Source organism: Coregonus clupeaformis, chromosome 21 (genome assembly GCF_020615455.1).
Source record: "Coregonus clupeaformis isolate EN_2021a chromosome 21, ASM2061545v1, whole genome shotgun sequence".
Classification (NCBI taxonomy): Eukaryota; Metazoa; Chordata; class Actinopteri; order Salmoniformes; family Salmonidae; genus Coregonus; species Coregonus clupeaformis.
Window position 1 is genome coordinate 50,464,172 of NC_059212.1, and position 20,807 is coordinate 50,484,978.

Here is a 20,807-nt window from a genome sequence, read left to right on the forward strand (position 1 = left end):
TGGGTTGACCAGCCTTAGAGTGGATATTTTTTGGATAGGATTTTGTTTGCAGGGGCTTACATGTGTATTTAATTGCATCATAGTTTCAAATGCATTTACATGGTTTATGAGTTTATTTGGAGTATCTAGGTGGTTGCCTGGGGCAGAGGGACCGTGAGAGAATTTTACTGTCTTGATTGATGGATGGATATCTGAAAAGATGGCTGCCGGACAGTTTTTCGCTCTTACACTCCATAAAGATTTGTTCATATTTCATAGTAATGTATTCACACTTCATAAACAGTTGTTCATATTTCATAGAAAGGTATTTACACTCTAGAGGAGAATGTTTTTGGTTTAATGTTAAAGATACTCAATAAGATAAATTGTTACTTGTCATAATCCTATTCTGTTTGTTTTCGAGACTTTTAGTTCGTCTCGAAGGGGGGAAATGTCGTGTATTGAGATTATGACGTTGTTAAATGTTTTTAAGTGGAACTGAAAGAATGTTGATTTTAGTATCAAGAGGGAATGTTTTAGTGTAACGCCACATACAACAGACAGGAAGTGTGTTGTAGACAGGGGATTGGACAGTAGAGGGAGCCACCCACATCTTGGGGAGTTTATATATACTGGGGGAAAAACGAAGAAGGGTCAGAAGCATTCAAGATTAAATTGGGACGGGGCTTCCCCAGACTTCGCGGGTCTGTAACTTATGCTGTAACCTCGTGATTTTAATAAAAGCCTTTGAACACGGTGCAGCTTAAGCAGACTCCTTGATTGACGGCAACAACCACAAACAACAGACACTACATAAACATAATTCTATAATTTGCATCTGTGAACTATTTCCTGCCCCCATGAACAAACAGCTTTAACTTACAACCCTTACTTTTCATAAAGTACTGTATATAATATTGTCAAGACAGGCACAATGCACACAACAACAATACAACTCTTTGGGGCAACACAACGGAAAATGCGGACATGATCTTGTCGTCCAAATACTTATTTTAATAACAGTTCTTAACCCAAGCCAGTGATGACATCTGTTTCTATCTTTGCAGTCTGTAAAAAAGAAACAGTTTCAGGCATGGGTGCTTGTGCTATCAAAGAGAGACTTAGGAATCAGAGCCTCAACGTTGCTCCTAGTAGTGTTAATGCTGACAGGATGTGTCGTTGTTGAGATGGGTTGGAAATACAGTTTAGGATTTTCTGGTCTGATGGCTGTTATCTGAAGTATTGCTGTTATCAACAATGCTTTTGTTGTCAGAGGTTTTATAGTTGTCAGTATACTCATCAGAGACGTCCAGTTTTTTGCTATAATTGGTATTATCTGTGTCTGGGGTGTTGGTCTCATTGGTGTTGCCTGGATCTGAGGACTGCAGCTCAACCCGTATGCCATTGAGCTCCACCAGTCCATCATGCAGCTGGGTCGCCACCTCCCTGATCTTGGCAGCAAACTCTGACTTGGCTCCCTTCTTCAGCTCCTTGGAGTCCTTAGCCACAAAGTAGATGTCCATGCCCACAAAGAGGCCAGTGAGCACTCCGGTGGCCATGCTGGCAATCTGGACAGCTCTGGCTGCGGTGCTGCCCGCCACGTTGGCGATCTGCACCACACGCATCATCTCATTGGCGTTAATGAGGATGGCCTTCCCAGCCATGGCGCCATCCTCGTAGATGTTGTTGAGACCCGGGAAGTCGCGGTTGTACGCATGCTTCTTCATCTTCAGCAGGTCGAACCTGCGCAGGCTCTCAATCCCCTGCTTGATGAACAGCATGCACTTGTTGATGTCGTTCATCTTTTCCTGGTAGTCCGTCACGATGGCCTCCACCTTCTTGCGGTCCATGGAGTTGTTGACCGTGTTGGAGATTCCGGCTCCAGCCGTGGTGAGGCCGCCCGCCGTGGCTACACCCAGCCCCACTGCCGTGACAATCAGGGAGGTTCCGAAAGTGACGGGGGCCAGGGCGAGGCCTACAATGGTACATACGCCTCCTACAGCGCTGGTGGAGCCGCCAGTGATTTGGGCGATCTTGGTCTTCTTGTTGAAACAGTCGAGTGCGTCTGCAATGCTGTTAAGGTCAATGACGTGCTGCCACAGGCTCTCTGCACGCTCTGAGAACAGCTTGTTGAACACACGGATACCTTTCTGCACCTTCTCAGCTGTCACTGCAAACACCCTGAAAAAACAAGTTTAGATGAATTAGTATTATCCATGCTTACATACTATAGTATGAATTACCCAATTACCAGCTTTAGAACATGGCTGTTCTATACAGGTGCATGCACACAAGGTAACACCCAACTGTAGAATCACTTACTTGGCCTCCTCTTTTTCAGTCATGTCATCCTCTTGAGGCATGTCTTCCCACTCTGCAGCAAAAGAGAAAGGGCATTATTTGGATCAAGTCTAAGGAATACCCCTATGCCAGTACTGTGTGTATGTGTGCGTGTTGGACTCACGCTCCACTGTGCTCCACCACTCCATCAGGCCATCCATATTCTGCTGAGAGACACATCTTCCTAAGTCAGCTTTCAATCAAAAATCTATTTCAATCAAATGCACAACTCCATGGCAGTTAGTGAGAGGAAACCAAGTGTGAAAAGTATGTGGGTATTTAAGAGCACAGATATTATTAACATTGTTTACAGAAACCAACCTGATTCTCTGGCTCCGCTGGATTAATACGGAATACCTCCAATTGGTCGAATAATGATTTATTTCCATCTTCGTTCTGAGAGAGGGCGGGGGTGATAAATTACATGTTGTTATGTATACATTCTACACACTAAAGATATTTAGAATATGTCTTGGCAAACCAATGTTTGTCATGCCAGAGTAGCAACATTGTAGTGAGCAACAAAGATATGGAGACAATTATTCAAAAAGAGATCAGATTCACAGGCCAGAAATGAGAACATATGTGGTCAGTTTCAGATTTCAAGTTGCGATTTTAGATTTCAGTTCCTTTCTCTGCTGTTTTGCAGAAGTGGAGGATCTAAAATCTTCCTGGGTTCAAAGATACAGGAAGTAGGGGAACAAGTTTAGGCAAATAGCAATCTAATCTAATTCGCAATGCAAAGGAAGGGGCGAGGTGGTGTGTGGCTGGGTGTTTGATAGGTAGAGAAAGAAAAAAAGAACAGAAGAGAGAAAAAAACACCACCTGACCATCATTTTCTTGGTTGGGAGTCAGAGAATACCCTGTGGGAAAATCTTTCTGGTGACCTAGAAAAAAAGAGCTAGTCATCTAATGTGACGCCCATTTTGCAATGCTGGGCCATTTTTCAGTCTGTCAGCTTGGGCAGTCAAGCCGTAGGATACACACAAAAAAAAACTCAGGCGTGATGGTTGTACAGTAGTTATCCATTACAACAGTACCGGTATGTGGTAGAACAGTGTTAGTAGGAGAGTCAGGGTGCAGAGCTACCTCTGTTGAGTCACTGCCTGTAACTCCCTGCTGGGGTTCACTCTTCTTCTGCATGGCTTTACCCTGAAACAGACACAAGTCAAATATAACAACTTTTACACTACAGTACTATCTAGTTATCCCACAACGGAACCATAACATGTACAGTGGGGAAAAAAAGTATTTAGTCAGCCACCAATTGTGCATGTTCTCCCACTTAAAAAGATGAGAGAGGCCTGTAATTTTCATCATAGGTACACGTCAACTAATGCAGACAAAATGAGAGAAAAAATTCCAGAAAATCACATTGTAGGATTTTTTATGAATTTATTTGCAAATTATGGTGGAAAATAAGTATTTGGTCACCTACAAACAAGCAAGATTTCTGGCTCTCACAGACCTGTAACTTCTTCTTTAAGAGGCTCCTCTGTCCTCCACTCGTTACCTGTATTAATGGCACCTGTTTGAACTTGTTATCAGTATAAAAGACACCTGTCCACAACCTCAAACAGTCACACTCCAAACTCCACTATGGCCAAGACCAAAGAGCTGTCAAAGGACACCAGAAACAAAATTGTAGACCTGCACCAGGCTGGGAAGACTGAATCTGCAATAGGTAAGCAGCTTGGTTTGAAGAAATCAACTGTGGGAGCAATTATTAGGAAATGGAAGACATACAAGACCACTGATAATCTCCCTCGATCTGGGGCTCCTCGCAAGATCTCACCCCGTGGGGTCAAAATGATCACAAGAACGGTGAGCAAAAATTCCAGAACCACACGGGGGGACCTAGTGAATGACCTGCAGAGAGCTGGGACCAAAGTAACAAAGCCTACCATCAGTAACACACTACGCCGCCAGGGACTCAAAATCCTGCAGTGCCAGACGTGTCCCCCTGCTTAAGCCAGTACATGTCCAGGCCCGTCTGAAGTTTGCTAGAGTGCATTTGGATGATCCAGAAGAGGATTGGGAGAATGTCATATGGTCAGATGAAACCAAAATATAACTTTTTGGTAAAAACTCACCTCGTCGTGTTTGGAGGACAAAGAATGCTGAGTTGCATCCAAAGAACACCATACCTACTGTGAAGCATGGGGGTGGAAACATCATGCTTTGGGGCTGTTTTTCTGCAAAGGGACCAGGACGACTGATCCGTGTAAAGGAAAGAATGAATGGGGCCATGTATCGTGAGATTTTGAGTGAAAACCTCCTTCCATCAGCAAGGGCATTGAAGATGAAACGTGGCTGGGTCTTTCAGCATGACAATGATCCCAAACACACCGCCCGGGCAACGAAGGAATGGCTACGTAAGAAGCATTTCAAGGTCCTGGAGTGGCCTAGCCAGTCTCCAGATCTCAACCCCATAGAAAATCTTTGGAGGGAGTTGAAAGTCTGTGTTGCCCAGCGACAGCCCCAAAACATCACTGCTCTAGAGGAGATCTGCATGGAGGAATGGGCCAAAATACCAGCAACAGTGTGTGAAAACCTTGTGAAGACTTACAGAAAACGTTTGACCTGTGTCATTGCCAACAAAGGGTATATAACAAAGTATTGAGAAACTTTTGTTATTGACCAAATACTTATTTTCCACCATAATTTGCAAATAAATTCATAAAAAATCCTACAATGTGATTTTCTGGATTTTTTTTCCTCATTTTGTCTGTCATAGTTGACGTGTACCTATGATGAAAATTACAGGCCTCTCTCATCTTTTTAAGTGGGAGAACTTGGACAATTGGTGGCTGACTAAATACTTTTTTTCCCCACTGTATATTGTAAACCCCCACACAAACTATAGTTAACACCTGGAGGAAGGGAACTGTAATGTACACAATGGGAGATCAACAGATAAGTGCATGAAAATAGAGGTTTGAATGTTACCTTGCCTCCAGCACCACGTGGCATGAACGGATTGTGTCTCGTGGGTATTTTCACCTTGGCCTAAGAACAACAGAATACAAATTAATACGTTAACGTAAAGGGAAGTGTTCATTTAGTTACCTCATAGTGACTTTTAGAAACATTGTGAGAAAATCTGGAAAGATATTTGCATGGCCACAGCAAGGATGGAGCACTGTGTCCATATTCCTAAAGCGACTCAGAGTAGGAGTGCTGATCTAGGATCAGGACCCCACCTGTCCATATAATCATATTAATTACGATCTAAAAACCAAAACTGATCCTAGATCAGCACTCCTACTCCGAGAGGCTTTGTGGATACAGGCCCAGGTCTAGGGGATGTAGAAAATATGATGAAAACAAACTCTTACTGCTGTGCTATCTGTAGGGTTAACCTTGGCCTCCTCTCTGTCCTTGTCCTCTCCCTCCTCTTTTTCCACCGGGAAGAGAGATTCACCCTCTTTAAGGCATTGATCGTCAGATTGGTCCTAGAAAATAAATTACAGATAAGGAGTGAGTGTGTGTGTGTGTGTGTGTGTGTATGTGCATGTGTGTGTGCGTGTGCTTACCGGATTGTATTTTTTAGGTTTTTGCTGACCACGTCTGGCTAGTCTGTTCATCTCCTGGAAACATAAGACAAAATCCTGCTATATGAGCCACCATGACACAGGATAACTGATAGATACAGATCATTTAGACATGATTATGAATCCTGATCAGTCAGAATCATCCTAGCCTACCTCTTCTGTGGGTCTGGGAGGAACCACTGGAGTTACAGCAGTTTTCCCCTTCCTCTCGCTCGGGATCATATTACGGTTAGCCTGAATTAGCCAGAAGGACAAATACAGTCACTATCTAAATTGTGCATTTATTAAACAGAGACACCGGTACGCTGCATATACAGACGTGTCCGACATTATTGACATCCTTGATAAAGATGAGCAACAATGACTGTATAAAATAAACAATTAAAATACTGAGCAACAGTGCATTCGGAAAGTATTTAGACCCCTTGACTTTTTCCACATTGTTACGTTACAGCCTTGTTCTAAAATGGATTAAATGTTTTTTTTCCCCCTCATCCATCAACACACAATACCCCATAATGACAAAAGCAAAAACAGGTTTAGAATTGTTTGTAAATTCATTAAAAATAAATAACTGAAATATCAGATTTACATAAAGTATTCAGTACTTTGTTGAAGTACCTTTGGCAGCGATTATAGCCATGAGTCTTCTTGGGTGTGTCGCTACAAGCTTGGCACACCTGTATTTGGGGTGTTTCTCCCATTCTTCTCTGCAGATCCGCTCAAGCTCTGTCAGGTTGGATGGGGTGTGTCGCTGCACAGCTATTTTCAGGCTTAATGCACCACCACTAATGAGCTGTAGAGCTTCTCAAAGTAATGTTTTCTTCACCTCAAACAGCAAGCAAATGAAGTCTGTTTTTACATCCATTGAGAATGACAATAATTCCTCAATGTATTTTAAAAATCTTTCCAGCTCTCTCCCTTTCGATAACCACTCAGCGTGAAAGGGAAAAATGTCATGCTCTGATCCAGTTGAAACGTCATCAAATAGGCCTACCTGATTTACTTCTTATCAGTGCTTGACTTGGACTGAAATAGGTTCCAGTACTCATTTTGGGTGCTGGTACTGTTTAAGTACTGGAGCTCCACAATACTTTTGAGCTAATATTCTATAAAAGGAACAGGAGCTCAAGCAGTAGAAAATGTGAGATGTCGGTACTCAGCTCCGGTGAGCTCCTGCCCAAGTCAAGCACTGCTTTTTATCCCTTGCGCAAATAGCCTACAGCTGTGTCTGTCCCGAGCTCACTGGCACGGAAACTCTGAGGGCCCAGAATATTTTATACAATGTTGCAAGTTGGCTAGCACAAGCTTCGGGCAATACCAAAGTTAATAGTTGATACAATGTTTCAAGTTCGTTGCAAACAGGCCATGTGTAGCCAATGTGATTTATAGGATATTTATTTTTATCAGGATATTTTCTAAATAATGTTTTTATTTGTTAGCTTTATGTAGGCTATTTTTTACATAGGTTTGTATCATTTTCATTTAGATTTGAATCTAATTTTGATTAATCACATGAGAAGGATTTTGAAATATGAAGACGTTATTATAAATGAAACTGTTCCACAAAAATTTACATATGAAAACCATAACTGGCACACAGGTCGGTAGAAATGGTAAGATAAATTGGCATTCCACATGAGAAAGGTTGCCGTCTCCTCATTTAGCCTATTACCGGCAACTCCAGGAGAGTAATGGCAGAATCTGCGAAAGCCAGCAGGAGAGGGAGGAGAATGGTTGGGTCAGGTTACTTTTTTTGTTGATTATCTAGATCTCTGGCTCCCTCTTGAGTAATTTGTGTTTTATTTAATCAAACAGTAAGCTTAAAGCATCAGGTAAGCTCAATGCATATAGTTGATTTTATTAAACACATACACTACCGTTCAAAAGTTTGGGGTCACTTACAAATTTCCTTCTTTTCGAAAGAAAAGCAATTTCTTTGTCAAATTGATCAGAAATACAGTGTAGACATTGTTAATGTTGTAAATGGCTATTGTACATGGAAATGGCAGATTTTTTATGGAATATCTACATAGGCGTACAGAGGCCCATTATCAGCAACCATCAGTCCTGTGTTCCAATGGCACGTTGTGTTTGCTAATCTAAGTTTATCATTTTAAAAGGCTAATTGATCATTAGAAAACCCTTTTGCAATTATGTTAGCACAGCTGAAAACTGTTGTGCTGATTAAAGAAGCAATAAAACTGGCCTTCTTGAGACTAGTTGAGTATCTGGAGCATCAGCAAAACACCAGTCTCAATGTCAACAGTGAAGAGGCGACTCTGGGATGCTGACCTTCTAGGCAGAGTTGCAAAGAAAAAGCCATATCTCAGACTGGCCAATAAAAATAAAATATTAAGATGGGCAGTCTGAGATATGGCTTTTTCTTTGCAACTCTGCCAAAAGTTCAGCATCCCAGAGTCGCCTCTTCACTGTTGACGTTGAGACTTGTGTTTTGCGGGTACTATTTAATGAAGCTGCCAGTTGAGGACCTGTGAGGCGCCTGTTTCTCAAACTAGACATTCTAATGTATTTGTCCTCTTGCTCAGTTGTGCACCGGGGCCTCCCACTCCTCTTTCTATTCTGGTTAGAGCCAGTTTGCGCTGTTCTATGAAGGGAACAGTACACAGCATTTTACGAGATCTTCAGTTTCTTGGCAATTTCTTGCATGGAATAGCCTTCATTTCTCAGAACAATAATAGACTGACGAGTTTCAGAAGAAAGTTATTTGTTTCTGGCCATTTTGAGCCTGTAATTGAACCCACAATTGCTGATGCTCCAGATACTCAACTAGTCTCAAGAAGGCTTATTGCTTCTTTAATCAGCAAAACAGTTTTCAGCTGTGCTAACATAATTGCATAAGGGTTTTCTAATGATCAATTAGCCTTTTAAAATGATAAACTTCGATTAGCAAACACAACGTTCAATTGGAACACAGGACTGATGGTTGCTGAGAATGGGCCTCTGTACGCCTATGTAGATATTCCATAAAAAATCTGCCGTTTCCAGCTACAATAGCCATTTACAACATTAACAATGTATATACTGTATTTCTGATCAATTTGATGTTATTTTAATGGACAAAAAAATTGCTTTTCTTTCGAAAACAAGGACATTTCTAAGTGACCCCAAACTTTTGAACGGTAGTGTAAATGTTTATATATGGAAAAATAAATGTAAAAAAATGTCTACCAATCGATTGGTCAAAAGAACAGACGACTTTCTGTCGACACATTTTATTTATTTATTTTTGTCGGGGACAGCCCTATTGTGGATGCTACCATGATTTTGGATAATCCTGAATTAATCGTGAATAATGATGAGTGAGAAAGTTAGAGGGTCAAAGATCATACCCCCAAGACATGCTAACCTCCCCGTTAATGGTAATAGTGAGAGGTTAGCATGTCTTGGGGGTATGATCTTTGACTAAATTCAGACCCCACTGTAGATAACACACATACAGAAATGAACACGACTGGTGTAAACCGTACCTGATTGTCGTCCGTCTCCCTCTTCTTCAGTCTGTCATGTAAGGCTGTACCCTTCAGCTCCTGTGGAATGGTGAGAGACAACCTAAGCAGAGATATATTAAAAATGACACATACGGTAAGGAGGAGCATTTTGAACTATTTGCCTACCTCTTCAGTGGGTCTGGGAGGAAATGCCAGCTGTGTTTCAGTTCTCTCCTTCCTCTCTCTCTGGATCAGATTGCTTTTGACCTGACAAGGACACTCAGTCACTCACTGTTATGTTCCTGTGACTTTGTGGGAGTTAGAGAGAAGCAAAGGCTGGTGGGAACTTTAGGAAGAGGTGGAGACAAGGAAGAGAGGGGACTTTCGAAAGAGAGAAGCAACTTTGATTGTGTATGTGGTCTTGTTTTTCTATCCTCCCCACAAGGGTAGTAAAACAAGGAAAATTATCTCTCGTGGGGACATTTCCCACAATCACAAAGGCTATTTTCAGCTTAGGGGTTAGGTTTAGGTTTAGAATTAGAATTATGGTTAGTGGTTAGGTGTAGGGTAAATAAGATTTTGAATGGTCATGTATTTTAGGTCCCCGCAAGGATAGTAGAACGTGTGTGTGTGTGTGTGTGTGCATGTGTGTGTGGTATAAATTATGTAACAAACTCACTGTTTTTGGCTTTTCCTCCTCCTGCCTCTCCTTGTCCCCAAGTAACTTTGAATCTTCAGTGCCCTTCTGAACAATGAAAGTCATTGTTATTTTAAAGGGATCATCCTTTTCACCATATTCATTAACACATCTCTGCATTTCACAATCATCATAATCATCGCTACAAGCACCACCACCAACAATGTTAATTATATTAATTGGAATCTTTACTGTAATTAAAGAGTGGAATGGATTCAGTTTTGATATGGCTCCATGGAAATTCTGACAGAAATAAATGGCATGTAATGAAATGCAGTACGACTTGAATTACACAATGAAACAGGAACAGTCACAGATGAACAGGGCCATGCATAGGAAGGAATGTTTGTGGCTGGGCAGCTTTTCTGTGGTGGCAGAAAAGCTGCCTGATCCTGGTTCCTTATTTACAGTGCCTTCAGAAAGTATTCATACCGCTTGACTTACTCCACAATTTGTTGTGTTACAGCCTAAATTCAAAATGGATTTAAAAAATGTTTTCCTCACCCATCTACACACAAAACCCCATCATGACAAAGTGAAAACATGTTTTTAGAAATGTTTGCTAATTTCTTGAAAATGAAATACAGAAATATCTCATTTACATAAGTATTCACACCCCTGAGTCAATCCATGTTAGAATCACATTTGGCAGTGATTACAGCTGTGAATCTTTCTGGGTAAGTCTCTAAGAGCTTTGCACACCTGGATTGTACAATATTTGCCCATTATTCTTTTCAAAATTCTTCAAGCTCTGTCAAATTGGTGGTTGATCATTGCTAGACAACAATTTTAGTCTTGCCATAGTTTTTCAAGCAGATTTAAGTAAAAACTGTAACTCTGCCACTGGAATATTCACCGTTTTCTTGGTAAGCAACTCCAGTGCAGTGTAGATTTGGCCTTGTGTTTTAGGTTATTATCCTGCTGAAAAGTTAATTTATCTCCGTGTCTGGTGGAAAGCAGACTGAACCAGGTTTTAATCTAGGACTTTGCCTGTGCTTAGCTCCATTCCATTAATTTTTTTATCCTTAAAAACTCCCCAGTCCTTAACAATTACAAGCATACCCATAACATGATGTAGCCACCACTATGCTTGAAAATATGGAGAGCGGTACTCAGTAATGTGTTGTATTTCATTTGCCCCAAACATAAGACTTTGTATTCAGGACAAAAAGTTAATTGCTTTGACAAATGTTTTTGCAGTATTACTTTAGTGCCTCATTGCAAACAGCATACATGTTTTGAAATATTTGTATTCTGTACAGGCTGCCTTCTTTTCACTCTGTCAATTAGGTTAGTATTGTGGAGTAACTACAATGTTGTTGATCCATCCTCAGTCTTCTCCCATCACAGCCATTAAACTCTGTAATTGTTGGCCTCATGATGAAATCCCTGAGCGGTTTCCTTCTTATATGGGAACTGAGTTAGGAAGGAAGCCTGTATCTTTGTAGTGACTGGGTTTGTTGATACACCATCCAAAGTGTAATTAATAACTTCACAATGCTCAAAGTGATATTCAGTATCTGCTATTTTTATTTTTACCCATCTACAGTTGAAGTCGGAAGTTTACATACTCCTTAGCCAAATATATTTAAACTCAGTTTTTCACAATTCCTGACATTTAATCCTAGTAAAAATTCCCTGTCTTAGGTCAGTTAGGATCACCACTTTATTTTAAGAATGTGAAATGTCAGAATAATAGTAGAGAGAATTATTTATTTCAGCTTTTATTTCTTTCATCACATTCCCAGTGGGTCAGAAGTTTACATACACTCAATTAGTATTTGGTAGCATTGCCTTTAAATTGTTTAACTTGGGTCAAACGTTTCGGGTAGCCTTCCACAAGCTTCCCACAATAAGTTGGGTAAATTCTGGCCCATTCCTCCTGACAGAGCTGGTGTAACTGAGTCAGGTTTGTAGGCCTCCTTGCTCGCACACACTTTTTCAGTTCTGCCCACAAATGTACTATAGGATTGAGGTCAGGGATTTGTGATGGCCACTCCAATACCTTGACTTTGTTGTCCTTAAGCCATTTTGCCACAACTTTGGAAGTATGCTTGGGGTCGTTGTCCATTTGGAAGACCCATTGCGACCAAGCTTTAACTTCCTGACTGATGTCTTGAGATGTTGCTTCAATATATCCACATAATTTTCCTTCCTCATGATGCCATCTATTTTGTGAAGGGCACCAGTTCCTCCTGCAGCAAAGCACCCCCACAGCATGATGCTGCCACCCTCGTGCTTCACGGTTGGGATGATGTTCTTCGGCTTGCAAGCAGCCCCCTTTTTTCTTCCAAACATAACGATGGTAATTATGGCCAAACAGTTCTATTTTTGTTTCATCAGACCACAGGACATTTCTCCAAAAAGTACGATCTTTGTCCCCATGTTCAGTTGCAAACCGTAGTCTGGCTTTTTTATGGCGGTTTTGGAGCAGTGGCTTCTTCCTTGCTGAGCGGCCTTTCAGGTTATGTCGATATAGGACTCGTTTTACTGTGGATATAGATAATTTTGTACCTGTTTCATCCAGCATCTTCACAAGGTCCTTTGCTGTTGTTCTGGGATTGATTTGCACTTTTGGCACCAAAGTATGTTCATCTCTAGGAGACAGAACGCGTCTCCTTCCTCAGCAGTATGACGGCTGCGTGGTCCCATGGTGTTTATACTTGCGTACTATTGTTTGTACAGATGAACGTGGTACCTTCAGGCGTTTGGAAATTGCTCCCAAGGATGAACTAGACTTGTGGAGGTCTACAAAAAAGATTCTGAGGTCTTGGCTGATTTCTTTTGATTTTCCCATGATGTCAAGAAAAGAGGCACCGAGTTTGAAGGTAGGCCTTGAAATACATCCACAGGTACACCTCCAATTGACTCAAATGATGTCAATTAGCCTATCAGAAGCTTCTAAAGCCATGACATCATTTTCTGGAATTTTCCAAGCTGTTTAAAGGCACAGTCAACTTAGTGTATGTAAACTTCTGACCCACTGGAATTGTGATACAGTGAATTATAAGTGAAATAATCTGTCTGTAAACAATTGTTGGAAAAATGTATTGTGTCATGCACAAAGTAGATGTTCTAACCGACTTGCCAAAACGATAGTTTGATAACAAGAATTTTGTGGAGTGGTTGAAAAACATATCTCCAACCTAAGTGTATGTAAACTTCCAATAGGTGCCCTTCTTTGCGAGGCATTGGAAAACCTCCCTGGTCTTTGTGGTTGAATCTGTGTTTGAAATTCACTGCTTGACTGAGGGGCCTTACATATAATTGTATGTGTGGGGTGTAGAGATGAGGTTGACATTCAAAAATTATGTTAAACACTATTATTGCACACAGAGTGAGTCCTTGCAACTTATTATGTGACCTGTTTAGCACATTTTTACTCCTGAACTTATTTAGGCTTGCCATTACAACGGGGTTGAATCCTTATTGACTAGAGACATTTCAGCTTTTCATTTTAATTAACTTGTAAAAACATAATTCCACTTTGACATTATGGGGTATTGTGTGTTAGCCAGTGACAAAAACTCTAAATTTAATCCATTTTAAATTCAGGCTGTAACACAACAAAATGTGGAAAAAGTCAAGGGGTGTGAATACTTTCTGAATGCACTGTATATATAAACATGGGACCAATGTATATATAAATAATATACTGAACAAAAAAATTAACACAACATGTAAAGTGTTGGTCCCATGTTTCGTGAGCTGAAATAAAAAAAGATACCAGAAATTTTTCATATGCACAAAAAGCTTATTTCTCTCAAATGTTGTGCACAAATTGGTTTAAATCCCTATTTGTGAGCATTCCTCCTTTGCCAAGATAATCCATCCACCTGACAGGTGTGGCATATCAAGAAGCTGATTAAACAGCTTGATCATTACACAGGTGCACCTTGTGCTGGGGACAATAAAAGGTCACTCTAAAATGTGCAGTTTTGTCACACAACACAATGCCACAGATGTCTCAAGTTTTGGAGGGAGCATGCAATTGGCATGCTGACTGCAGGATTGTCCTTCAGAGCTGTTGCCAAATAATTTGTTAATTTCCTTACCATAAGCCACCTCCAACGTCATTTTAGAGAATTTAGCAGTATCTCCATCCGGCCTCACAACCGCACACCATGTGTATGGCGTCGTGTGGGCGAGCAGTTTGCTGATGTCAACGTTGTGAACAGAGTACCCCATGGTGGCGGTGGGGCTATGGTATGGGCAGGCATAAGCTATAGACAACGAAAACAATTGCATTTTATTGATGGCAATTTGAACGCACAGAAGTACCATGACGAGATCCTGAGTCCCATTGTCGTGCAATTCATCCGCCGCCATCACCTCATGTTTCATTGAGGTTATTATTTCAGCATGATAATTTCAGCATGATAATTTCTGGAAGCTGAAAATGTCCCAGCTCTTCCATGGCCTGCATACTCACCAGATATGTCACCCATTGAGCATGTTTCGGATGCTCTGGATCGACGTGTATGACAGCGTGTTCCAGTTCCCGCCAATATCCAGCAACTTTGCACAGTCATTGAAGTGGAGTGGGACAACATTCCACAGGGCACAATCAACAGCCTGATTAACCCTATGCGAAGGAGATGTGTTGCGCTGCATGAGGCAAATGGTGGTCACGCCAGATACTGACTGGTTTTCTGATCCACGCCCCTACTTTTATTTTTAAGGTATCTGTGACCAACAGATGCATATCTGTATTCCCAGTCATGTGAAATATATAGATTAGGGCCTAATTTATTTATTTCAATTTACTGATTTCCTTATCTGAACAGTAACTCAGTAAAATCTTAGAAAATGTTGCATGTTGCATTTATATTTTTGTTCAGTATATATGTTCGTTCTCGGGCTGTAGATGTTGCCACCATATTCAATTCAAACTATCAGTCAAAAACATCCTTATAATTTAATTACTGTATCTTCATAGTTCAAACTATCATATAATAATGATAATGAAAGAAAATAAGCATCCCTTACGGAAAAACCACATGAATTTCACGTGATGACATTTGAATTGAAATTTCACGTGAAATCATGTGATTTTCCGCATGTGAAATTATGTGTTTTTTCTGTAAGGGATCTTATTAGTGTAATCTCATTGGCTAGTACAACAGCTATGATGTCTTACTTTGGGAGTTGATTTAAAAGGATTCAGCTTGTTCATTGCTCCAACCAGTTTGTTCTGACAGATAAAGACATAAAAAGACACATAAAAAAGACAGAAATTAAGAGTTGCTTATTATTTGCTGGGGGTGTGATACGAAGCAATCCAAATGCAACCTAGTTGCATGCAAAACAAATTGGATGCCAGTTGCATTGTGTAACACCAGCCTCACCTTTTGAGGTTTGTCTGAGAGACGGTCACTGCTAGCTGACAGATCACTGTGTATAGATAGGTTATCCTGAAACACAAAGAAAGGGACACGTGTTATAGAGTTACCAGTTAAAAGGTAAGTAACATTCTGAGTTGAAATTCCATATTGATGAATAACGAGTACAGCAAGAAATTCTACCAAAATGCTTACCTCTTTGGTTTTAGAGTGTTTTTCAGAAGAGGTTAGATTCTCCTTTGATCCTGACGTGTTTTCAGACATCTCCTTTTCCTGCAATTAAAGATGCCATCAATTTCATTAAAAAAAGTAGAAATATTAACAGCACTATCACCTGCACAGGTGCCGAGCATTCTGCTGGTTTAGAGGATATTTTCAACATCCCACTGAATTTTCCTTATTTTTCCTGGTAAAGAGTGGGGAGAGTAGAAATATACATTATGTCACATAACAGCACTGCCCTCTTTCTACACTAGGCTGCTCATTGTGGATTTGAGAAAAATACAGAAGGATTGGTCAATGGTCATGGTTCTTGGATTAACGAAAACCAACGCCATCCCACTTCCGACACCAGTGTAGAGAATTCGCGGGGTAGCCCCGATCAGGACTCAAACCCAGGACCAGCGACAGTCAAGCAAACAACAGTTAACCCCTTGAAGAGGTCGCTAGGTGTTGGGTTGGTCGCTTCAATATGTAGGCTACTCAGATTAGAATAGAATTATGCTATTAAAAAGTTTAAGTTTCGCCATAATTTTACTCTCGAAAAACCCTTGCCCACAGTTGGCTCAGTGTGAACTGCAATTCCGACGCTATGTTTTATGGTTTAGAAAAACGCGTCAATCATAGCTTGCGAAGCGGTTTTCCGAACATATGATGATATGCCCCTTAACTTTCATATTAATAACAGCGAGAAAGAATCTTTCAAATAAAAATATACACTTACTGTAGCATTTTTACATTTTAGTCACTTAGCAGACGCTCTTATCCAGAGCGACTTACATGAGCAATTAGGGTTAAGTGCCTTGCTTAAGGGCACATCGACAGATTTTTCACCTAGTCGGCTCGGGGATTAGAACCAGCGACCTTTCGGTTACTGGCACAACGCTCTTACCCACTAAGCTACCTGCCGCCCCGTAGCAGTTTTGCACAGATCCATATGCTGTGTGTGCCTCCGGTTGACGAACTGCACTTCCTCCCCAGTTACAGTGCATTCAGGAAGTATTCAGACCCCTTGACTTTTTCCACATTTTGTTACGTTACAGCCTTATTTTGAAATTAATAATGACAAAGTGAAAACAGGTTTTTATAAATTTTTGCAAATGTATTACAAATAAAAAAACATACCCTACTTACATAAGTATTCAGACCCTTTGCCATGAGACTCGAAATTGAGTGCAGGTGTATCCTGTTTGCATTAATCATCCTTGAGATGTTTCTACAACCTGATTGGAGTCCACCTGTGGTAAATTTAATTGATTGGACATGATTTGGAAAGGCACACACCTGTCTATTTAAGGTCCCACAGTTGACAGTGCATGTCAGAACAAAAACCAAGCCATGAGGCTGAAGGAATTGTCCGTAGAGCTCAGTTTGTGTCGAGGCACAGATCTGGGGAAGGGTCCCAAAATATTCTGCAGCATTGAAGGTCCCCAAGAACACAGTGGCCTCCATCATTCTTAAATGGAAGAATTTTGGAATCACCAAGACTCTTCCTAGAGCTGGCCGCACGGCCAAACTGAGCAATCGGGGGAGAAGGGCCTTGGTCAGGGAGGTGACCAAGAACCTGATGGTTACTCTCACAGAGCTCCAGAGTTCCTTTGTGGAGATGGGAGAAACTTCCAGAAGGACAATCATCTCTGCAGCACTCCACTAATCAGGCCTTTATGGTAGAGTGGCCAGACAGAAGCCACTCCTCAGTAAAAGGCTCATGACAGCCTGCTCTGAGTTTGCAAAAAGGCACCTAAAGGACTCTCAGACCATGAGAAACAAGATTCTCTGGTCTGATGAAATCAAGATTGAACGCTTTGACCAAGTGTCACGTCTGGAGGAAACCTGGCACCATCCCTACGGTGAAGCATGGTGGTGACTGCATCATGCTGTGGTGAATTTTTTTACAGTGGCAGGGACTGGGAAACTAGTCAGGCTCGAGGGAAAGATGAAAAGAGCAAAGTACAGAGAGATCCTTCATGAAAACCTGCTCAGGACCTGACTGGTGTAAAGGTTCACCTTCCAACAGGACAACGACCCTAAGCACACAGCCAAGACAATGCAGGAGTGGCTTCGGGATAAGTCTCTGCCTGTACTTGAGTGGCCCAGCCAGAGCCCGGACTTGAACCCGATCGAACATCTCTGGAGAGGCCTGAAAATAGCTGTGCAGTGAAGCTGCCCATCCAACCTGACAGAGCTTGAGGATCTGCAGAGAAGAATGGGAGAAAGTACGCAAGTACAGGTGTGCCAAGCTTGTAGCATCATACCCAAGAAGACTCGAGGCTGTAATCGCTGCCAAAGATACTTCAACAAAGTACTGAGTAAAGGGTCTGAATACCTATGCAATACGTTTTTATTGTTATAAATTTGCAAAAATGTCTAAACCTGTTTTTGCTTCATCATTATGGCCTATTGTGTGTGGATGAGAACTTATCCATTTTAGAATAAGGCTAAATGTGGAAAAGGTCAAGGGGTCTGAATACTTAACGAATGCACTGTATGCTTACACGTGTGATCGGAGCAAGCTAGATAGCGAATCAGCACAGGTGGCTGCCACGGTCTTCTGTTAACAAGCGCTGTAACATGAAGATACGGCTGTGTGGAAACTCTAACCTAAAAGATGTCGTAATATCGCCGATATGAAGGATACATTCCTTATGTATCCAAAGCCGTATGCGATGCTCGTTACCCTTTAGAGCAGGCCTCGGGGATCTTAACAAAAGTCCCCAGAGAAGTAGATGATTAAACTCAACTATTTAGGATGGAGTTGAGAGGCGACTACTGGAGCTCCGACATCACATAACATTTAGTTTCTATATAAAAAACACTGGTTTCAGCACCCAAAGAATAGCCCGCAATTACACAGAACAATGACGACGACAGAGTTGACTACCTGTGCTAATTAGCTATCTGCGTCTCTGAACACCTGTGTGTAAACGGAAGACTGACGCCACAAACGTGTTGTCACTGAAAAATACTGTCGGCTGCAACTGTTTTAAAACGATGTAAATTATTTTGTGTGTAGTGTGGCTAGATGGTAGCTGTACTTGCCATGATTATTAGAATTTGTAAAATTTTGTTTTGAATACAAGGAAAATAAGCCCATGTGGGATGGGCACGATATATATGTATGACACTTAAATAAATCATATCAATCAATCATGTACAGTAAGTGTGTATTTTGCATTTGTGAAATAATTTTGATGTGATATGAAAGTCGAGGGATTTATGTTCATAGAACCGTAAGGCAATTGAGAATCGATTTACATTTAGATGGAGTTTTAGCGGGTTTGGCTTCCAGAGCCATTTCGCCTTTAAACAGAACATGTAATGTCCTTTGACAATAAGGAGTAACTTTTGGCTCCTTTCGTCCATTATTGGGCTATGGTGGGCTAACCATGACTTCTCCCTCGCACTCCAAATCCACAAAGGCATTGCCCTTTCCGATCCTGTCAACACAAATGTTAACTATCTCTCATTATAAAGGAGCAATTTATAGTCAGTTAAAAATGTACACCATTGTTTTCCTACTTACCAATAACACATTGTGGCGGACACCACAGATCAAAACATCACTGAAAAACAGTAACAACACTCACACCATTACGACTGCTTACCGGCGGTTGTTTGTCTGTGATCTAGAAGCAATATATGGTTTGACAGCCTTTTTCGATTGTGAAAGAAGTTGCTGTGGTTGCTGAAATGTAGGCTGTGCGGAATAGTTGTTCGTCGGTTTGGACTCAAGCTGAAGTCAGTTTATTAGACTACCAATTGGCTTGATTCTTTACTAGTTGTTGACCCTAACTCTCTAGGCTGTAACACTAGCTACAGTATGTTATGCCACATATGTAATAATAACTATGTTTGGTTCCATATTCTTCTTCTTTAAGGTTTATTGGCAGAGTACACCCAAAAACATGTATTGCTGCCACCTACTGTGCGGGAGGGGAGGAGGAGGCACATCTTCCATTGCCAATACCCCTTGTAGATCTTCCGCTGTGAACTCCTGAAGTCCCAAATACTTTTCAGCTGCAGCCACAATGATGTCCAACATCTTCGATATTATTGCCATACAGTTGATAACAGTTGCAATGAAGGCTACAAAATCCACCTTTTTAACCCACAGCGTATTAAGCGACCATGGCTGCAGTCCAAACAGGATATTTTTACCCCTCAGCCCTCAGCCCTCGCGCTAGCCACTTTCCCTTGGTGGAATTCCTGTCGCAACCGGATGAAGTTTGATTGCCATCTTAAGTGGATGTCCAATTCACTAATGTTGTCCCCTTGGGACTCGATTTAGCTTGAGGGAGCGAGTGAAGAACTTTGATCACTTGTGGGGTTGATATGACCCACAATTCAATGTAAACTGTAGTCACCTGTCATACTCCGCGAAGTGTCAAATTTGCATGGCTGCATTTTCGGCATGTCAGACAAAAGACATAGATGACATTGATTTTAGCGTTGGCAAATTGCCTTAGTCTCGTAGTGAGGAGCGTACAAAATGTAGCTAGCTTCATACACATATTTTTTGGGAATTCTGACATTTATTGGAATAAATGACCAAACTGTAGCGACCCGCACAGACAGCTGTGTGTTATGTGTTAGGCTAGTAGATGGTTGTGTTGTACCTACCAGTACCCAGTGTTCGCGGGGTCCGACATGTCAATCAACCTGCTATCTGCCAATCACGGGAATGCCTGTAATGTTCTGATGCCGGGCATCCTGGCGGTTGGCGGAGTGGCGTGGAGGGGGGTTGGGCAGGGGGATGGAGCATTGGAAGTTAAGACCAGGTTTAGCCTTTGTTCTCACTCTTTACGTCTGGGCTTCACAAGAGAAGGTCACGATTGGCTTGTGGGTTATCTTTCATTTATTTGGCGTGGGCTACGGCCAAACAGTAGCCTGTGTAAAGTTGGTTTAATAAACCGTCCATTCGTAAACTCAATCCTCTGTCTGGACAGTTGTTCTTTTATGATCTAGTCAGGTCATTACATTGGTGTCAGAAGTAAAAACGTTGATAAAGTTAGCCAGCTAGCTAGCTGACTTCTGTGGCTAGCTACCGTAGGTGAGAACGGGGGTTGAAGATGCTTCGAGGGAATCCGAAAGTGAAGGTGGAGGTAGGGGACGATTATGGCCAAGGAGGTGCGTGTGCATGGACGTCGGGGGTTCTGGCTGAGGAGATCGCCAGGGCATCGGAGCCCATAGGCCGCTTGAGGGAGGACGTTAGAGTGATGGCGGC

General features: G+C 41.5%; 1 protein-coding gene across 4 annotated transcripts; it reads right to left on the bottom strand.

Annotated features, from left to right (window-relative positions):
- Nucleotides 1-738: 738 nt before the first annotated feature.
- On the bottom strand, nt 739-19,440 carry LOC121535619. 4 transcript variants are annotated; one of them, XM_041842853.2, is made up of 16 exons: nt 19,189-19,440; nt 15,560-15,637; nt 15,371-15,436; nt 15,163-15,216; nt 10,005-10,070; nt 9,512-9,592; nt 9,365-9,424; nt 6,027-6,107; nt 5,856-5,909; nt 5,658-5,774; nt 5,269-5,328; nt 3,409-3,471; nt 2,641-2,715; nt 2,444-2,483; nt 2,302-2,353; nt 739-2,160 (listed from the first exon to the last, which is right to left on the bottom strand). In XM_041842853.2, exons 2-16 carry the CDS (start codon nt 15,626-15,628, stop codon nt 1,185-1,187), a joined length of 1,914 nt encoding a protein of 637 aa, XP_041698787.1. In that variant the 5' UTR covers nt 15,629-15,637; nt 19,189-19,440; the 3' UTR covers nt 739-1,184. The 4 variants fall into 4 exon arrangements, with proteins under 4 accessions (XP_041698787.1, XP_041698785.1, XP_041698786.1 ...); XM_041842851.2 differs by having other exon boundaries at nt 2,444-2,486; XM_041842852.2 differs by lacking the exon at nt 19,189-19,440 and adding an exon at nt 19,107-19,183 and having other exon boundaries at nt 2,444-2,486.
- Between the last annotated feature and the right edge of the window lie 1,367 nt (nt 19,441-20,807).